Consider the following 18,415-nt stretch of genomic DNA (forward strand, 5'->3'; position numbering starts at 1 on the left):
TGAATAATGGAGAGGGAGAAATTGGGAGCGTGCAAAAAAATGGACAAAGACAGAGAAAGACAGACAAGGAGACAGTAAAAGAGACAGTGACAGTGACAGTAGAGACAGAGACATAGACAGATACAGATACAGAGAGAGACAGAGACACAGACAGAGAGAGAGATAAAGAGAGAGACAGAGACTGACTTCTTGTTGAGGCGTAGTGACGCTAGCGTTCTCCGGTGTGAACAGATCCAGGATGGCGTAGAGGAAGCCGAGGTCCAGCTTCAGGTCCATCTCCTGGATCAACACCATAAAGTACCTGTGGGTGGTGGACACATAAACCCACAGGTCAACCCCATGAAGAGAACCATCTCATTCAAACAAGTGCTGTACATTACTACTATTCAGTCATTTAGCAGATGGTAAAGACATCTGAGAGAAAGAGAGAGAGAGAGACAGAGACAGAGACAGAGAGAGAGAGAGAGAGAGAGAGGAACCCAGCACAAATAATTTAAGGTGTATTTACTTAATGCGGGAGATGTCTGAATGGCCTGCAGTCCTGGTCACAATACTGATGTCCGTCATGGGTTTAGGTTCTGGAAGACACACAGCAAGGGTATGATGTAGACTGTAGAGCACAAACGCACGCAAACACAGACGCAGAAACTCATATCTGATAAGGGCTCACCGGAATCCATGGTGACCGACTTTGGTAGTTTGACGGGGAAGAAGACATAGGGGAAGATGGCTCCAGGCAACTGATTCTGGATCTGCAGACAGTGAACACAATCACTCTACTTACTACAACAACAACCAAAAATGGCCCCACAGAAGTATGATACACAGCTGACCCATTCTCTTGATCCAATCAGTTGGATAATCATCCGTTTTAATCATTTGACATTATTGTCAAATCAGTCATAGCTCCTCACCTGTATGCGGTTGACTTTGACCCTGTAGAAGCTCTGGCGAGGCGAGACGCTGTACTCCACCTTCACGCCAGGCAGGTAGTTCCTCCGCAGGGGCGCGTCGTAGGGCTGCAGCACACACATGTCCACGCCGCCGGGGGACAGAGACACCTGGGAGGGAGGGGGAGAGAGACAGAGAGAAGATTACCTTCATGTCCACACATTTGCCTTTGATTGTCCAGTCCGTTTAGGATGATAACTTTGTGAATGTGCTAACGGAGAAGCCGAAAAAGAAGGTTTCAGTGATGGGGCCAGCCTGGGATTAAAGGAGAGCTGGGTAGATATACTCGGTGTATACTCTGTCTGTTACCTGGAGGTTGGTCTCCAGGTCCACTATGAGATTGTCCACGGAGCCCGACTCCACATAGGCGTCGTATGCATCCTCCAACAGGTCAGCCTCTTTGATGCTCAGCGGCTTCCAACGGCTCTTCTTCTTGGGCTTGGACTCCCACACCACATCCGAACTAACAGCAGGAGGAAGAAAACGGAACGCAAGAGGAATGCTTGATTGCATTGTGGTTTGCCGTTATGTTAGTGAGTCTTTTTGGTTTTTAATAACCAAATATTAAAGAGTATATGGCCTAGGAATACTGGCCCATGTGTGGTTTCAGGAGGATGTGTATGAGGGTTTACAGACCTTGTGATCCCAATGAAGGAGACCTCTTGGCTGTTGCTGTTGTTGACCAGAGACACGCCCACATTCTGTAGGGAGAGGCTGTACTCCTGCTCGGCCAGCTGCACCTTCTCGCTCTCGCACAGCATCTTGTAGATGGAGCGCTCCTCTGTGAACAGCACGACCCGCTGTAGGCCTTCAAGACAACCGCACAAACACATTAGAAGGGGACACATTACACCCCCAGGTGTGTGTATGATTAACCGTTACAAGCCGTTTTGAAAATGTGCCTCTTCTGACATCACAAGTGGGCGTGTCCACCTAGATGTGTGCTGGATAGATCAGTCTACCAGCCTACCCAGTGTACTGTAGCAAACGTTGCTCATCTATCCGTCATACATCTAGGTGGACACTTGTGATGTCAGAAGAGGCAGATTTTTCAAAACGGCTTGTAATGGCTAATCACACTCACACCTGGAGGTACAATATGTCCCCTTTAAACACCCTGTAATGTGTCTGTGGGTACAGAGGGCGGGGCTGGTATTACTACTCTTTATCTGTCTGATGTGAATTGGCTCTCGTGAAATATTGAAAGCCAGAAGTAAAGTTAGAAAATGGTCACTCCTAGACGATTTGTCATTTGTGTAGAATGTTGTTGTAATGAGAATAATATGTTCTTAAGACTGAACCAATCGCTTACATCTGTTAATATATTTATACAATTTGAAAAGGAAAAGACTTTTAGAAACTTCCGATGCAGCTTTTTCCCAAAGGACGACACATAAGGTATGGAAAACATTTAGTGTTGAAAACAGCGACTACTTCTAATGGTTTTAATAACTGTACCTTCATAGAAAGAGATGAGGAAAAGCTTTCCGTCTTTCTTCAAATCGTCAAGCTCGTCCTAAGGACACACATACAAAGGATTGACAAAAGTTGCAGACGATTTTATTCGAAGCGGCTTGCGTTGATTTAGTTTAGATACATGTCATGAGGGGTCAGGTATCTTTTTATTTTCAATAATAGACTTTGGCCATTGAGGCTTCCAACCAGAAGCTTTGGACTTGGAGTCAAACACCCTGAACACTAGAGGATCATACCCCATGACGGATTGGTTACCTTTTCGTTCTTCAGGGACCCAGAGTAGCTGCCACAGTTCCAGCACAGCTCCCTGGAGCCGGTGGGCTCTGCCCAGGTGTAGTACAGAGCTTTACCTGGCTCCAGCTCCTGCCCCTCCACCTCCTTCTGAGAGCTGCTCACACACACATATAACACAATAACAAAAATCAGTAACTGCCCATACATGAAACAGCGAAAAAGCAAAAGCAAAAGTCGGCAGTAAAGAGAGAAATCCAAAGAAGCCGGATCAGCTATCCACAGAGGAACCAGAAAATCCCCTCGCAGAGACAGTACAGAATAGTAACCAACCACAAGGGACCCAAGCTCCCATCGCCCTTTCCAAGAGGAGAAATTCAAACATTTGGCACACACATTCATGGGGATGCAGACTACGAAGAGGCGGTCAAGGGAAGAAGGGAGACTTTTTACTGGAGGAAGAAGACGAACAGGGATAGCCATCGAAATAGCCGGCAGCCAAAGCAGAAAGCAACTAACTTATGATAATGTAACCTATGCCAGGTGCTTAGTTGACCCCTACCAGTTTGTTCACTATGAAAAATCCTTGCATCATGGAAGATGCAACAAAACGATGGTAGGTCCCTTTGTGATAAACATAAGAAGCCAATGCGACGCTCAACCCTAATGGAGGCAATTATTCTAAACTGGGCTAACCTTTTTCATTATTTGCTGACCATCTATCTATGTCTGCTAGTTCCGGTTATATTGGGTTCTCCATTCACTATTCTCTCCATTCCTCTATATACCATTAAAACTATACTATGACGGTAGTATAAAATCTCATCATTCTCACAATATGGAAGTAACACGATATTGTTATTAGAAAAATAATCAACCATCCTTATGTTGTGATTCCTACTCTGCACTTTTTACCTACTGGTGCTGCAAACAACCTTCTTGAAGGGTTATATCGCTTGTACACACTTACATTTGATTAGCTAATCATGGGTTAACTGCCACCGCCACAGCTTTAAATGAAAACTGAGATTGGTACGAGCCATCATCGTAAGGACACAGTATAAAGAACCTAGTTTATGAAATGTCTCCATAGTTTACGACCTGGATGCACCAGATGGATGCATTTTCCGGAGCAGGTGGTTGAGCATCTTGCTCAAGGACACCTATAGGCATCGGGGGCCACAACACCAAAGCCACTACCCTATCCTGCCCCCTCTGATGATGGGATTACTAAACCGTTTGATTACTATGACGCTCAATAATAACTAGGTGGACTTCCACAGCTCTAGCCATTCCCCCTTCTCTTCTCCTGAGCCTCTTGCTCTGGGGACCCTAAGCCTGCCTGTGTGAAGCTGCCTTATCCCAGGCGTTTCCTGCGCCTTGGGTTCGGTTGTACCTGTCCTCCTCCCCGGAGAAGGAGAGGTCAAGCAGCTCATCAGGCACCCACGTGGTCGAGTCTCTCCGACTCCTGTGTGGAGCCAATCAACCGTTCAACACAGAGAAAAAAAACAGATACCCTGCTTGGGCCAGATGCTGATCTGGCAAGGTGTCTGTAGGACAGGATATTGTTACGGTTCCACAGTAATTACACAGTATGTCATCAACAAGACGAATCTTATCCAGGCAGGTCATGACTTACTCGACACAGACTATGGTATACTAGTCATTAATGTCTTTTTGCATTTGCTCGATCAATGTGACCACTGATAATGATCAGTATGATAATGACGGTTGCGTCCCCTCTGCTGTTTCTCCCATCAGTCCGCTCACCTTTGGTGGAACTCCACAACCTGGCTCTTGGTGTGGTTGATAATGAGGAACGGGGCGGAGCCGTCATGGTAGTCTGAGAAACGGATCACAGCCGAATGCTCCGATAGGCTCACTTCCACAATGAACCCGCCCAGCTAAAAGAGAACACATTCAAAGACATTTGATTTATTTATTTTTTTATTAGTGGGGTAGGGGTTTAGCATGTTTCTCAAGGATGCCTACCGTTAAAATGTGGACACTGGGGTTTGAATCCAGTGGAGAACACTGTTACCAATAGAATATCCTGCCTCCCCCTAAAATAATGTAAAAGTGGTTTGCTATCGTTTTTGATGTGGGAAATGTGGAGCTCTCCGTGCACTCACTGTGTTGTCCAGCTTCAGCAAAAGGCAGTTCTCTGGCCTTGTGAAGTCGATGGTTCGAGGAGGCGCGTCACATCCTTCTACCCTGATCTTCAGCCTCTTGGTGTCCTTCTCAGGCCAGAAGGGAATGGTCGACTGAAAAGATAACATCAGAGCAACCATATATATCTACAGAGCGGGCAAAATATTGTAATTAACTTTATTTTTAGAAAGAGTTGCTGATAGTGATATAAAATGAAAGCCTAGGATTACGTCAACACAAATCTCTTGCAAATGTTTCAGAATCGGTAATTACATTTTTTATTCTAGTAACCAATATTAACAATCTATATTTTTTCGGTCTGGCAGGAGGAGGCTATCATGTATCTTAAGCATTGAGAACTTGGTTCAGACCTGTTCAGGCGGAGCTGGTGTCCAGTTGTCCTGGCCCTCCTCGCTGATCAGGATCACATGCTTGGTGCGGTTTTTCAGCAGGTAGAAGGGCACAAAGGTCACGATGCGTGTCAGGCTGAAACTGCTGGCATCGATCGTCACCCCGACCTAGAGGCGTGGACACACCCATGAACTCATGTGTGACGCGATGACACGATGACAGAATCAGTGAATTTAGCCCATCATTCTAGCTATCTAGCCCCAAGTTGGGGGCGGGGGTCAAATCTTACCAGGTAGTCTTTGTATCTGCCTTTACATTTCACATCTCCATAGCTACCGACGGTATCCAGGGAGAAATCATCTGAGAGTTCGCTGTCTGAGATCATAAGACGCACCTGAGAGACAAAGCACACAATATAAATCAACAAAAACTTGGGAGCTTTACTTGGGAGTGAATAACTGAAAATATTTAGGCCAAAATGGAGAAGAAAATGACAATGATATTAACATGGTCCAAAGAGGGTCCAAATCAAACATTGCATTCTCGATACCCATCAACAACTACAAGACACAATAGGATTCACGTCCTGAAGCGAGTTCATGACGGCCATGCCTTGTTGTTCTGCAGGAAGTTGCGGGGCTTGAAGGAGAAAAGCAGGGGCATGTCGTAGTCCAGCGCGTGTTTCCGATGGATGTCGTCGGCCTTGTACTGCAGCAGCCTCCCGGTCTTGTTCACCATCCAGTAGGGCGAGTGGATGGCCACCACCATGCGGCCCGCCTCATAGACCACGTGCACGGCGATGTCCAGGTCGGCCCGGGGCCTCTTGCTGCCGGCGTCCATCACCTCGTCCTCCTCGTCGCGCGTGGACTGGAACACGATGAAGGAGATCTCATCTTGGTTCGCATGGAAGCTGGGGGGTAGGAGACGATAAGTGTAAACATTAAACGACACCACTTGTTGTTTCCAGTGATACATTACATGTGGTTGTGTGTATGTTACGCCTGTGTTAAGGGAGGCTAACTCAATCTATGTCTCTACTGTTAAATGGAAAGTCAGGGAGATGGAGAAGTGATGGCTCATTAGACACAGACCCGTATGAGGCAGTCCAGTCCTGGGACAGGTAGTCAAGGAGTCGCAGAGCCAGGCTGGAGCGGTTGATGATGGCCGTGTGGAGCTGGGCCGAGTGGCCCGGGTCTAGGATGACCTCAGGGGCAGTCCGTCCGCTATCCTGTTCAACCCAGAGGGACACAGAGCCAGAGAGCACAGATCAGAAGGACAACATTTTGCATGCTGCCTGGGATGGTTCCTGTAGGACGAGAGTATTTTGTGTGTCGTTTTACCTGTAACTTGTAGGCTACGGGGTAGGAGAGAAGGTTGTGTGTTTGTTTACCTGTAGCTGGTAGGCTACCGGTTAGAGTAGGCGGTTGTGTGTAGTTTTACCAGTAGCTTGTAGGCTACAGGTTGGAGTATGAGGTTGTGTATAGTTTTTTCCTGTAGCTTGTAGAATACAGGTTAGAGTAGGAGTCTGTGTGTATGTTTACCTGTAACTTGTAGGCTACGGGGTAGAGTATGAGGTTGTGTGTAGTTTTACCTGTAGCTGGTCGGCTACAGGTTAGAGTAGGAGGTTGTGTGAAGGTTTACCTGTAGCTGGTCGGCTACAGGTTAGAGTAGGAGGTTGTGTGAAGGTTTACCTGTAGCTTGTAGGCTACAGGTTAGAGTAGGAGGTTGTTTGTAGCTACCTGTAGCTTGTAGGCTACAGGTTAGAGTAGGAGGTTGTGTGTAGCTTTATCTGTAGCTTGAAGGCTACAGGTTAGAGTAGGAGGCTGTGTGCAGCTTTACCTGTTGCTTGTAGGCTACAGGTTAGAGTAGGAGGTTGTGTGAAGGTTTACCTGTAGCTGGTAGGCTGCAGGTTAGAGTAGCAGGTTGTGTGTAGCTTTACCTGTAGCTTGTAAGCAATGGGGTAGGGAAGGAGGTTGCGTAACAAGATGGATGGCCACAAGTGGAGGACGTAGGACTCATCAAAGTTCTCCCCGGCGTTCCCGGTGTGTTTGGACACCACGGTGTCCTTCACCGGCACCATGTTGACCATCAGCACCCCACCCTCATTGCCGCGGCGATGGCAGGTCCTCTGCAGGCTGGTCACGGGCTCTTGGTGGCAGATGTCCTCGTAACTGAAGCCCTCAGAACACTGAAACTCCTGCTCCTGTTCCTCCTGCTGCTGCTGTTTTTCCTTCACCTGTTCCTCATGGGGCTGCTGTTCCTCCTGCTCCTCCTTCTCCTGATCCTCCTCAGTGCCATCCTGGGTCAGTGGCTGTAGGCTCAGCTCAGACCTGTAGGGGGCAGCAGACGGTCGAGAGTGGCATTAAGTTTGGATGCACCAAAGTGATCAGCAACCATAAAAACAGAGTTGGCCATACAATGCAATTGGTGGTGGGTGCTGTTGTTTGAATTGTGTTATGGTGGGTTATGGCATCGTCACCTGTAGGAGTCCAGAGGAACACAGAACTCCTCTTCAGGCAGAGCTGTCCCCAGACATGTTGGTCCCTCAAATACTTTGAACGGGATGGAGAAGTGATTGATGATCTGTAGGAAGGAATGGAAATGATGGTTATTTTAAGTGTCAGTTTTCAGAAGCCTTCCGTGAGTATTCCGTGCTAAGATGGATTGAATTGAAAAGCTTGCATCTGATTAGTGTCTAAAGCGAGGGACCGACTCCGATCAAGAAGTTTGATCTGTTTACACCAGAGAATGGCCATGAGGAAAAACATTATTTTAACCAAACATAGGCTGTACCAGAAGTGACTGACTCCTTTAGTTGAATTAAATATCCATCTATTCGTTTGTCTCTAATGGCTTCACAAACTGACCAAGATGGCCGTGGGTTTAGAGAGCGAAGATGGCTGTGGGTTTAGAGAGAGAAGATGGCTGTGGACCAACCTGGAAGGGGGAGCGGATCTTGATGTACTTGCTTCCCTCCGCAGAGTAAATCTGGCAGACCAGGAAGCGAGTGACCCGCGACTCGTTGTGGATGACGCTGTACATGCCCCGGCCCACTTTGATCAGGGGGATCACACTGACCGACGTGTGGCCCACAGGATCTGAGGGGGGGTTGAATTCACTTTTATGCAATTTACTCAAGTTGCGACTAACCAGGTCTCAATTAAGACGCATTATGTCTATAACGTATTGCTATAACTTAAATGATGCCGTCTAAATTCCCAAATAACAACATTGATTTTTGAAGGTTATGAATAATTTGCAAGTTATAGAGGTATATACAACATAAGCTATCAGCAGTACTTACTGGGCTGTATGTAGTAGTCCTTGGCACTCAAAGAGGTCATGGCGGAGAACTGGTCCGAGTCGGTGGTGGTTCTCTTGTAGTCCATGTTGAGGCTCTCCCCGTCCTGGAGCTCCACGGTGTGGTCGAAGCCCACGCGGCCGATGGGGCTGAACATCTCGCTGTAAAGGACCGACACGGGAAGACCCAGCCGGTTCTTCACCACAAAGGGGGCCTCGTCCTCTTGGAAGGACTCCCCGGACTGCTTGGAGAATGCCTACGGAGGAAGCGAGACAGGTGAGGACTGATGACAGGACTCAACAGTTGATCCAATGGACTTGAGAGTAGATACGTTCAAACAACACTACTTCCTTTATAGATGATGCGGTGTATGGAAATGTGAATCAGAAGAAACTCAGGGAGCTGGAGCATTCCCAGCTCAGTGTGTCCGTTATAATGTACTGAAACTGCTACACGGACCACAGAAGCCCCTGGAGATCGCACATCTGTTCAATCACTCTATTTTTGCCTCTTAGGTCTATTTCTGTGCGGCGATGTGGCCCTGAAACAGGTAAATACTTCATAGAACTGCGTAAGAAGAACCAGGCCAAACCGTTTAAGAATGATTTAAATAAATTCCTAGAAATGTAACCCTATAGAGCTAACATGTCTGTGAATTAACTTTATGAAAATTATATTAAAATATTTTCACGTGCAATATTTTACCTTTTCTAGGTAACGTTGCTTTTCCAAATCTACATCTCTTTGAAACTAAAACATTAGCAGTAAACAGAGATCCTCACCACGCCCAGGTTACTGAGCATAGTCAGTCCACACTTGGACAGGGTGATGTTTAGCTGGTCCAGGCTGCTGATACTGATCACGGTCTTGTAGTTTGGCACGTTGAAGTCCACCTCATCCGATAGGCCTGAGTAGACCATCGACTTCTTCTTCATCTTTTGGGCAACACATAAAATGGTGGTGAGAAACTGTGTACGCATGTGTGTATGTGCATGGCTGGTGTGTGTGTATGTGTGTGCGTGTGTCTCTACCTTCAGTTCCAGGGACCAGGGTCTGAAGCTGTCTTTGTCCTCCTCTAATGGCTCCAGCAGTGGTTCCCAAACCCCCAACACCTCATTGTAATAATGAACCTAATGAGACACACACACACACACACACACACACACACACACACACACACACACACACACACACACACACACACACACACACACACACACACACCCTTTTAGCATTGACATGTATATCCTCGTACCAGGTGTAAGCTTATCATTCATTGCGTTCATTCATATTCATGAGAGACATCACAAGCAGATGGTACACTCCAGACTAGAGAGAGCGGATCCATCAATCATGATGGATTCATTAATCGTAGCCACCATTGGCTGTGTGGCCTTCTCATCTCGAACTACCTTGATGCTCGGGTGGAATCGTCAACAATAAAAAAACATACGTGCGTCCCCCTTTGTGTTTCCCAGACGCGCCGCGTTTGGATGCGTTTACCTCCAGGCTGAGTCGGCTGTACAGGTTGATGAGGGTGTTCCAGTTCTTCACGTTCCCGTGGAACGAAGACTTGGCCAGAAGCATGGGGGCTGTGCGGTGTCCCAGCCCGGCCTCTAGAGTCACGCAGATCGAGTTGATGTCCACCTGCGCGGGACGCACAGCAGATGGAATCAAAGGTAATTGTGCCTTTATTTTCTCTTACGTATGTATTTATTTTATCACTTCATTTTTCATTTTTTATTGTGCACTTTCTACGATGCTTCACTTGACGATTTTTCTATGTGAGGCACTTAGAGTCTGCCCCGTGTTCGAAAAGCGCTCTATAAATAAAGTTGCCTTGCCTACCTGTCAAATACCATACTAAAAGGCACATGAGCCCCTCTCCAACGCGATCCCCTCCATGCTTTGAAGCAGTGGGCCCGCGGGCCTACCTTCAGCGACTCTCCCTGGGGTATCAACGGAGCCTCCGTCTTGGTGGCTACGTCTCCGCCCTCCTCCAGGAACCACATTTTGAGGTCCTTCCAGTCACCTTTCTCGCAGAGCTCCGGCACCACTGGGCTTTCGAGCTCTTGGGGCGTCTCAGCCGCGGGTGTCAGCACCGACAGGATGGTGAGGATGGTGTTGATGATGATGGGCGATACCTGGACAGGTAAATAATACAGCTATGAAGACACTAAGGGGACCTCTCAACTACTTTACTGTCTGTTTTCCAAGGCACCTGAAACTAAACAATATTTTACGTGACCAATTGAGGGAACACACAAACAAACACAGGGTTTTCCCATTATTCAGATATTTGCTATTTGCTATTCAGATATCTGCTTTTTGAATCAGAATATTCGATTTTCTCCATAGCTAGGGATGGGTGGGTATTGGAAATAAACAGACAAAAACATCAGATGAATTATATAATATGTCTATGCTTCAATATTTGTCCATTTACCAATAAACCAAACAGTTGAGCGTGCGTGAGATGGACGAGGCTCCTACCTTGAGTGTGAGTGCGTGTATGGAGACCTCCATTGTCTGAGGGCTGCCCAGAGGATCGTTCTTCTGGAAGAACACCTGACACGGCTGCAGCACCGTGGTGAAGTTGTCCGTCCTCTTCTCCCTTAGGAAGGGACACGTCACCACCTTCACACACAAACGGATAAAGAGACTTTCAAAAGCCAATTTGGTAGCCAAGTCAGTTTACTTTCTGAGCGAGTTTACCCTCTATCTAGCCGTCTCCAGATGGGCTAGAATAGGGCAAACCGTGAGATACCTTTCATTTTGTATGCATCCATTTCGTGTTTTTTTCGTGTCGCCTCACTAACACGACTCCAAAAGCTAGACAGAACCAGGGTGGCTTCAAGGCGTATTGACCGTGTGTGGTCATCACACTGGCACACTGAGCCGAGTGGCCCTCGCACCTTGAGATCGTTAATGACGGCGGTCATCAGCGCTCCCTCCGCGCTGCTCTTCATCACCAGCTCGCACTCCGTGGTCATCACCAGCGCCGGGGCGTCGGCGCGCGTCAGGTCCGCCACAAACACGATCTCGGGGTTCCGCACCACCACGTTGATCTCCATCTTGGACACCGCCGCCGGAGCCGCGACTAGGAGGGAGAACGGGGAGGCGGGGGGGTGAAGAGAAGGCAATGAGACACGAGGACGACATCAAAGGAAGACAGAATGTAGGGCCGGTGCCTGGTGTTAGGTAGATCTTAGTACGTAAATACCAGACAAAAGAGGAAAAAGATGTTGAATTATGACCAAGATTGCGGTTGTTTGTTTTCTTCATTTGCAAATGATAAAAACTAGGAAAAAAACGAACGAGGCTTAGGTGTTGGGAGCAGCCGACTGACCTGCAGACTCTTTGGACGTGGTGGAGGCAGCAGCGCTTCTCTTGTCTCCTGCCCCACTGGCGGGCTTGATTTGGGGTGCCGGTGCGAAGCCCTGCTCGGAAGCCTTGAGGAACACGTCGGCCACGGTGAGCAGGAACTCCATGCTGGCACACAGGTAGATGTCCTGCACCACGGTGTCCAGGACCATCCCTTCACGACCCTGACGGTAGTTCACCTCCACCATCATGTTCCGCTCAGCCCCCGGACGCATGGCCATCATCCTGGGGTATGGGGAGGGCGTTGGGTGGGGTACGGATGGAGAGCAGGTGAAGGTGGAGGCAAGAGCCAGAATTTGACGATAAATATTTTACATCTACAGCTAGGGCTAGGCGATTAATCAAATTTTAATTTAATTTTAATCAAGATTTTCGATTTTCTTTCATCTGTATTATTTTTTTATGTTATATAGAAAGGGCAGAACAGCTGGATACATATCTGTATATCATTTTAGATTGGAACATTTTCTTTTTGACCATTTTGTGTATTTTTTAAGTTCTCAGTTACAAAAAAAATAATCTGAGACATGCTGAATAAATGCAACAAGTTTTCAAAAATAATAGTTTGAATAATCGTGAATTCAACATTGACCAATATTGTGATTATGATTTTTTTCCATAATCGAGCAGCCCTATCTACAGCCATCAACATGAAAGTTGTGTCATGCAAGACTTTTTTACCCAAAATTAAGGAGCAAAAAGTGGTTACGACCTTTTTTATGCCTGCAGCATACTAGACAAGAAAAATTGTTTAAAAAGGTGATCAATACAGCGCAATGTAGTACTCTGACATGTCTTCATTACAAGTGCCAGTAATGTGCCATTTCATTTGCCATGGCCTCTCTAGTACCTTGGGGTGATCATCTGGACGTTGGGTCTCTTGTCGTCCAGAAGGCAGTTGGCCAGGCGGACCAAGGCCTTCATGGAGCTGTCAGACAGCAGGTGGACGGAGGTGGAGATGGTTCCCAGGGTGAACTCTGCCAGCTTCAGTTCATCATCGTGAGAGCAGTCCAGCTGTGCCTGCATAACAACACAGAGAGTGATGTTTAAAACAGACACAGAATGAATGATTGATTGATAGATAGATAGATAGTTTAAACTGAAGTCTACCTATCCATTATACATCTGGGTGCTGTCACCAGTGGATAGACATTTTGAAACACACAGTAGGACCTTTATTTGATAGTTTCTCCTCTACACTTAATATTTCATGTTCTTAAGGACTATGCATCTATGCATTAAGGACAAGCCTTTATAGGACAGATCTGGTGTAATCCTTTTTCTCTTGGATACTCAAGAAATCAAATGTAAACAAGAGATTTTTAGGTCATTGGCGACACAAACAATACTGAGCTCTAGGTTCAATTGTCCCACACTGTCAAAAACAATGTGTGCATGCATGTGTATTTGTGTGTATATATATATGGTTGTGTGATCAGCTACCTCGTCCCCGGTGGGCTTGAAGAGAACCACCGTCATGGAGTCGAACTTGAAGATCAGTTTGAGGGAGTCCTTCAGCTTGCTTTTCTTCTGAGTCTCCACCACTGCCGCCGTCACCACTGTGTTACCTGTGGCTGGGGGTTTCCCAAACTATGATCACACTGCATAGAATGCATCACTTGTACCGCAAGTGACTGCTAGAGCTTCAAGCTGTTTTAAATCTATCAAACGCTGTTTAGATCTGAAACACACAAGCTCAGATCTTTAACTTTTGGACAATCAATTTGAGTGCTTTCATCTTCTGAAACATACAACCTAAGGAACTTATGAATGGAGTGTTTGGGAGGTTCAAAGTCATGCTTGCACACAAACACACACACACACACACATACAACTCACTTGGGGATGGTCCTATCAGACCGGAGCCTTGGGATCCTTTGGTGGACAGGGTGTCGGGGGCGGGTCCGGTGGTTGGGGGGAGGGCAGGAGGGTCGGCGTCCGAGGTCTCCGTCAGATTCTCCCCCAGAGTCCTCAGCACCACTGTGATGTCGTCCTGGCTCAGGATCAACTGTACACGTGGGACAAGCAGACGTACACCTTAAGGCCACAGTAAATGAAAGAATGCCGCTCGCGGCCGATGGTTTTTTTCAGTCCATTTAAGCATCGTCAGGTGTGTGTTAAAAAATGCAGATGTGTTTGGGACATTTGACAATCGGATGGTTGACAATACCCAATTCAAAGCAGTTAATACGCCATGGGCAAACTATTGTTTGCCTGGATCGTCATTCAGGCAAACTTTACTAATCCATGATTGCATGACATACTTCAATGAATAGGATTTAATTTATCTAATCTATCTACTAAAAGATGAGGCGTGTTACACTGAAAAGGTGCTTGTGGCCGACGTACGTTCAAGGGTTTGAGGTGAGCAGTGATCTCTATATCAGGTATGCTGTGGTACCAGGTGGAGGACAGGTTCCTCTGGATAGAGATGTCCAGGCTGACTGGCTTCAACAGCTGCGTGTGTCCCTGGAAATTACCATCCTCATATGTGGTCCTGGAAATACCATGAGGTGGGGGGGGGGGGAGACATAGTGAGACATCTTTAACCCACAAGCCACTACTAGACTATCTTGGACAGGTAATATCTAATAATAGAAAAAAGTATTGGAACACAATGAACTTGAACAAGCCAAAACCCCAATTGGGTCAGAAAAAGCGCCAACATTAAGCCAGAGAAGGGAGTTGCAGTCATCTCATTAACAATGCCTAGTGAACCTCCCAGCCGACCCTCTCTACCTGTACATGTTGAGGTCGCGAAGCTCTACGGTCATGATGTCCACGATGGGTGGGATCTTGATGTGGGTTTTGGACGGCATGCGCGTGAAGTGGTTCTTCACCGACAGCAGGCCCAGGTCCGCCACGATGACGTTGGCCGACGTGGAGGACTGCGGCAGGAAGACGACGGGCGCGTTGAAGTGCACGTTGAGGGCGATGCGCGTGCTGCGCTCGGCCAGCTCCATCACGCCCGTGGCCGCCTTCTCGGCCGCCTGCGCCGTGGCCTCGGCCAGGGCCTCCTTGGCCGCCTGGAAGTTGTTAACGAACGCCTGGTGGAGATGGACGGATTCATGGGTCGATCGACGGGAAGATGGATGGTGGAAAAAACATGGCTTGTTGTAGAAAGTTCCGTGCGATAGATGATAAAAAACGCAATAACATGTCGCCAACAAAAAGTTTTGCCATATCTTTCGTAAAAATTTAAGAATTATTGTCATAATCATTTTCAATATGCTAAATACGCTATATGATAACTGTCCCACAATCGCAGGCTATCTTATTCATAACATAATCACAAAAAATCGATCTATTTAATGGAAGCCCTAGTTTTATTTTATGTAGTTACATTTATCCAAAGCGACTTACAGGAAATGACAGATGATACTATCCTGCCTCCTATGTGGATCATTTTCAGGCCTATAAAAGGTTTGAATTACTTGATAGGATTGTAGAGGGCCATAATACTGCAGTGGGCTTATTATGCAGAACTTCTCACCAGTATTGAGGAGACAAACTTGTTGAGGAAGACGACTTGGATGCACCCCACAGTCAAGCTGACTGAGGTGTCCACCTTTGTCATGTCCAGGTAGGCGTCGCCCTCCGTTGCATCCGTGTAGTTGATCATTCTAAAGTCAAACACCTCCTTGTCCGCTATGGATACCGTCTAGATAACAGAGATGGGTAAATAAAAACTCTGCCTAGCTCCGGCCACTAAAATAAATCGTTGAGCCATTCAGCTATATATATATAAATTCAATCAATTATATTATTATTATCTGTAGGCCAAACTTGTTTTGGGATGATCTTTCTATTCATAAACCTTTTGACATGGACATCAAAAATAAGAGTTCATGCATGATAAACATTAAAAAAAAAAAAAAAATGTGACTGGTTGTTTTTTTATGGTTCAACCCATTGGAAATCATTTGTAATCAATAATTACAATAACAATAATTTGTACAATTTAAATTGTACAAATCGCCTAATGAAATACAACAAAGCAGCTTTATCTATTGATGGTCAATCTCCAGAACTAAACAGACTTGTTATTCAACACTGAGATCAGTTATTGTTAAATCATACTTTTTTGTAGAGAGCTTCTTTGTCACAGTCCAGGATGATGATGTTCTTGAGTTTAGCCAGAATCTCCATCTCCTTTTTCCTCATCAAGACTTCAGAAACCAGACCTGCAAGACAGAAACCAAGAAGACACAACAGGTCACACAATTGTAAATTTAAAACTATGAACTTCTAGATATGGCTTTTCAATGGCTTCTACAGTTTTACTTTAAGTTGGACGAAAACATTACTTTCATACTCTTTCTATAAACAGGAAGCTTATTGACAGAATTGTTAATTGTGGTCTCAATAAATTAGCAGAGCTACAGCAGACAGGTTGTGGTGGATTGTTCCGTACCTTCTATACTGATCTCTGATATCCTGGCCTTCTGCCCTCGGACGAAGATCTTCAGACAGTCCAGATCGGCTCTGATGTGTAGATTTACCACATCCTCAAACTTTGATTTTTTAGTTGCTGGGAGAAAAATGTGAAGAGAAGACGGAAGAAAGGAGATGCACATAAGAAATGCACAAATAAATGACAACATGGAGAAATAACCTACGCAGTAAGATCTGATTTTTCTTATTTTTTTCTTAACTTTTAGACATTTTTACACTGAATATCAAAGTTAATATTCTACAATGAATGTATTCTCCTTTAGGCATATAACAAAAAAAAAAACATTATCCCAAAAACAAATGGAAATGGATGGAAACACAAGTTACATTTGATCTTTGCTACCACAGATTCCTCCTTCTTGCCCTCCTCGGACTCCCCCTCCTCCTCCTCCTCCTCCTCGGGTATGGTGGGCAGCTCCTCTGACCCTCCCTCCTCCTTCGGGCTGGAGGGAGGGAGGAGGCTGTTCAGGAAGTTCATGGAGTTGAGGAGGGCCTCCGTGTGCAGGTGCACGTCCAGCGAGGAGAAGTTCACCTGAAGTCAGGCGAGGGGGAGCAGAGCAGGGTTCAAACAGTGGGAGCGTGAGCATGCTGCAGTAGCTGAAGAGCAAAACCCATCTCAGCTCTATTGTAACAAAGTCCTGATCAAAAGATGTTTTGTTTAGCTTTCTTCCAATTGAGGTATATTTAACCCTTTTGTTTTGGTCCTACCTCTCAAATGTATAACTGTGATTCTGATTCAAATTGTATTTGCAGTTATTTCCCTTGTTAATCATCGCGTGTAATAGTTTTGTGAAAAATTCCCTTGATTGATAGAATTGATTGATGAAATATGTTGTTAATTGTACAGTGGAACTAAATACAATGACTAAATATGGTTCAATTAGCAAACATTTGGGTGCCTTACCTTAAAGAGCTGTTCTGTATTATGGTGTAGGGTTTTGAACTCTGGGCCGGTCCTGTCAGCCTGGGAGTAAAACACAATGTACACTGACTTTTATAGACTCCCCTACTTGATAGAGCCCAATGGGCAAACCCCACAGAACCTGTCAACTAAACACAGGGCCACTAAGCCACTTTAACACCACAGTGATCAGACTCAAATTATGGGTTGAAATACCTGAACAATAAACTGCAGCAAGGGTTCAAGTGAGTGGCTTTTATTTGGAGAAATCTGCACCCTTGACTGCAGAACTTAATGTCAGTTATGTTGTACGTAGAGGATACCTTTGTATATTCCAGAGTGAGCAAGTCCTCCTCTTTGTTGTCTAAAGTAGTTATCAGATGAACCTCCTTCTCTTCAGAATCTGTGCAGATAACAAACATGGTAAGGACACAACCAAACCATTAATACACTTATGATGCATAGTCTGGGGATTTAAATTCTCACCAGTAAGCATCCTAACAGGAGGCATTATTGTACAAGTTACCTAATACCCGCTCCTTAATGAAATACATCTGAAATTCACTGTAAAACGCTTTGGATAATACAGGGTTAAATAATGAATAGTAATAACAAATGCATACAAATAAACACAGGATAGATTAAATACAAACATCTGAACATCAATGTAATTTACACAGAGAGAATTGAATAAGCCAATATACAGACCCATGTACTCTGGACACTTGAGGCAGATCTCCTTCAGGAACGTGTTCGAGGTCATGTCGAAGGAGCGCAGTTTCAGCTCCGTCCCGAGGCCATCTATGTCAAGATGGAGGACGAGGATCTCTTTACCTTTGGCCATGCGATACAGCTGCACAGACATCTGGACGCACGGCGAGGGGAAGGGAAAGGAAAGTTAAAATCGTACAAAACAAAGCTGTGAGCCGTTTAGACAGGATCTTCGTATATTATTGGTTTTACTCTAGTAAGCGAAGTTTAAATGAATGTTCTTGGGACATTTCACCTTACCTCGTTAATCTCAAACCTCAAGAGCAACTCTGTCATGTTCTTCTGCGGTTCTTTCTTCACCAAGCCTCTTCTCCTGACCGAGTCGGCGCCCTGAAGAGAGCCCGGCATGTCCGAGAAGAACTGCCTGTCTCCGACGGGGGAGGTGGGAGCGTCGTAGAACAGGTCCTCCTCTGAGCCTGCCAACCGAAACACAAGTAGGATCG

General features: G+C 45.9%; 1 protein-coding gene across 6 annotated transcripts in view; it reads right to left on the bottom strand.

Moving 5' to 3' along the window:
• The window catches only part of vps13a (vacuolar protein sorting 13 homolog A), a 41,088-nt gene that overhangs the window by 9,865 nt on the left and 12,808 nt on the right, over positions 1-18,415 (bottom strand). For 4 of the 6 annotated variants that reach the window (XR_009526252.1, XM_060054090.1, XM_060054094.1 and 1 more), the window contains exons 25-63: positions 18,213-18,388; positions 17,910-18,066; positions 17,525-17,604; positions 17,205-17,264; positions 16,628-16,832; positions 16,260-16,376; positions 15,926-16,029; positions 15,339-15,506; positions 14,585-14,892; positions 14,195-14,342; positions 13,685-13,853; positions 13,289-13,419; positions 12,696-12,865; positions 11,811-12,070; positions 11,377-11,561; positions 10,955-11,098; positions 10,396-10,605; positions 9,965-10,108; positions 9,493-9,591; positions 9,244-9,396; positions 8,465-8,717; positions 8,098-8,258; positions 7,640-7,743; positions 7,100-7,490; positions 6,252-6,388; positions 5,773-6,070; positions 5,450-5,554; positions 5,181-5,327; positions 4,791-4,922; positions 4,429-4,562; positions 4,055-4,126; positions 2,683-2,815; positions 2,410-2,467; positions 1,588-1,759; positions 1,261-1,414; positions 915-1,061; positions 671-752; positions 509-578; positions 187-301 (exon numbers count right to left, since the gene is read on the bottom strand). Coding sequence is in view for 5 of the 6 variants with exons in the window: in XM_060054090.1 (XP_059910073.1) it covers positions 187-301; positions 509-578; positions 671-752; positions 915-1,061; positions 1,261-1,414; positions 1,588-1,759; positions 2,410-2,467; positions 2,683-2,815; positions 4,055-4,126; positions 4,429-4,562; positions 4,791-4,922; positions 5,181-5,327; positions 5,450-5,554; positions 5,773-6,070; positions 6,252-6,388; positions 7,100-7,490; positions 7,640-7,743; positions 8,098-8,258; positions 8,465-8,717; positions 9,244-9,396; positions 9,493-9,591; positions 9,965-10,108; positions 10,396-10,605; positions 10,955-11,098; positions 11,377-11,561; positions 11,811-12,070; positions 12,696-12,865; positions 13,289-13,419; positions 13,685-13,853; positions 14,195-14,342; positions 14,585-14,892; positions 15,339-15,506; positions 15,926-16,029; positions 16,260-16,376; positions 16,628-16,832; positions 17,205-17,264; positions 17,525-17,604; positions 17,910-18,066; positions 18,213-18,388 (6,053 nt within the window). In the remaining variant the exon portion in view is untranslated. The remainder of the gene's footprint in view (positions 1-186; positions 302-508; positions 579-670; positions 753-914; positions 1,062-1,260; positions 1,415-1,587; positions 1,760-2,409; positions 2,468-2,682; positions 2,816-4,054; positions 4,127-4,428; positions 4,563-4,790; positions 4,923-5,180; positions 5,328-5,449; positions 5,555-5,772; positions 6,071-6,251; positions 6,389-7,099; positions 7,491-7,639; positions 7,744-8,097; positions 8,259-8,464; positions 8,718-9,243; positions 9,397-9,492; positions 9,592-9,964; positions 10,109-10,395; positions 10,606-10,954; positions 11,099-11,376; positions 11,562-11,810; positions 12,071-12,695; positions 12,866-13,288; positions 13,420-13,684; positions 13,854-14,194; positions 14,343-14,584; positions 14,893-15,338; positions 15,507-15,925; positions 16,030-16,259; positions 16,377-16,627; positions 16,833-17,204; positions 17,265-17,524; positions 17,605-17,909; positions 18,067-18,212; positions 18,389-18,415) is intronic. The other 2 variants (XM_060054091.1, XM_060054092.1) reach the window with 2 other exon arrangements.

The sequence above is a fragment of the Gadus macrocephalus genome, chromosome 6 (assembly GCF_031168955.1).
Source record: "Gadus macrocephalus chromosome 6, ASM3116895v1".
NCBI lineage: Eukaryota > Metazoa > Chordata > Actinopteri > Gadiformes > Gadidae > Gadus > Gadus macrocephalus.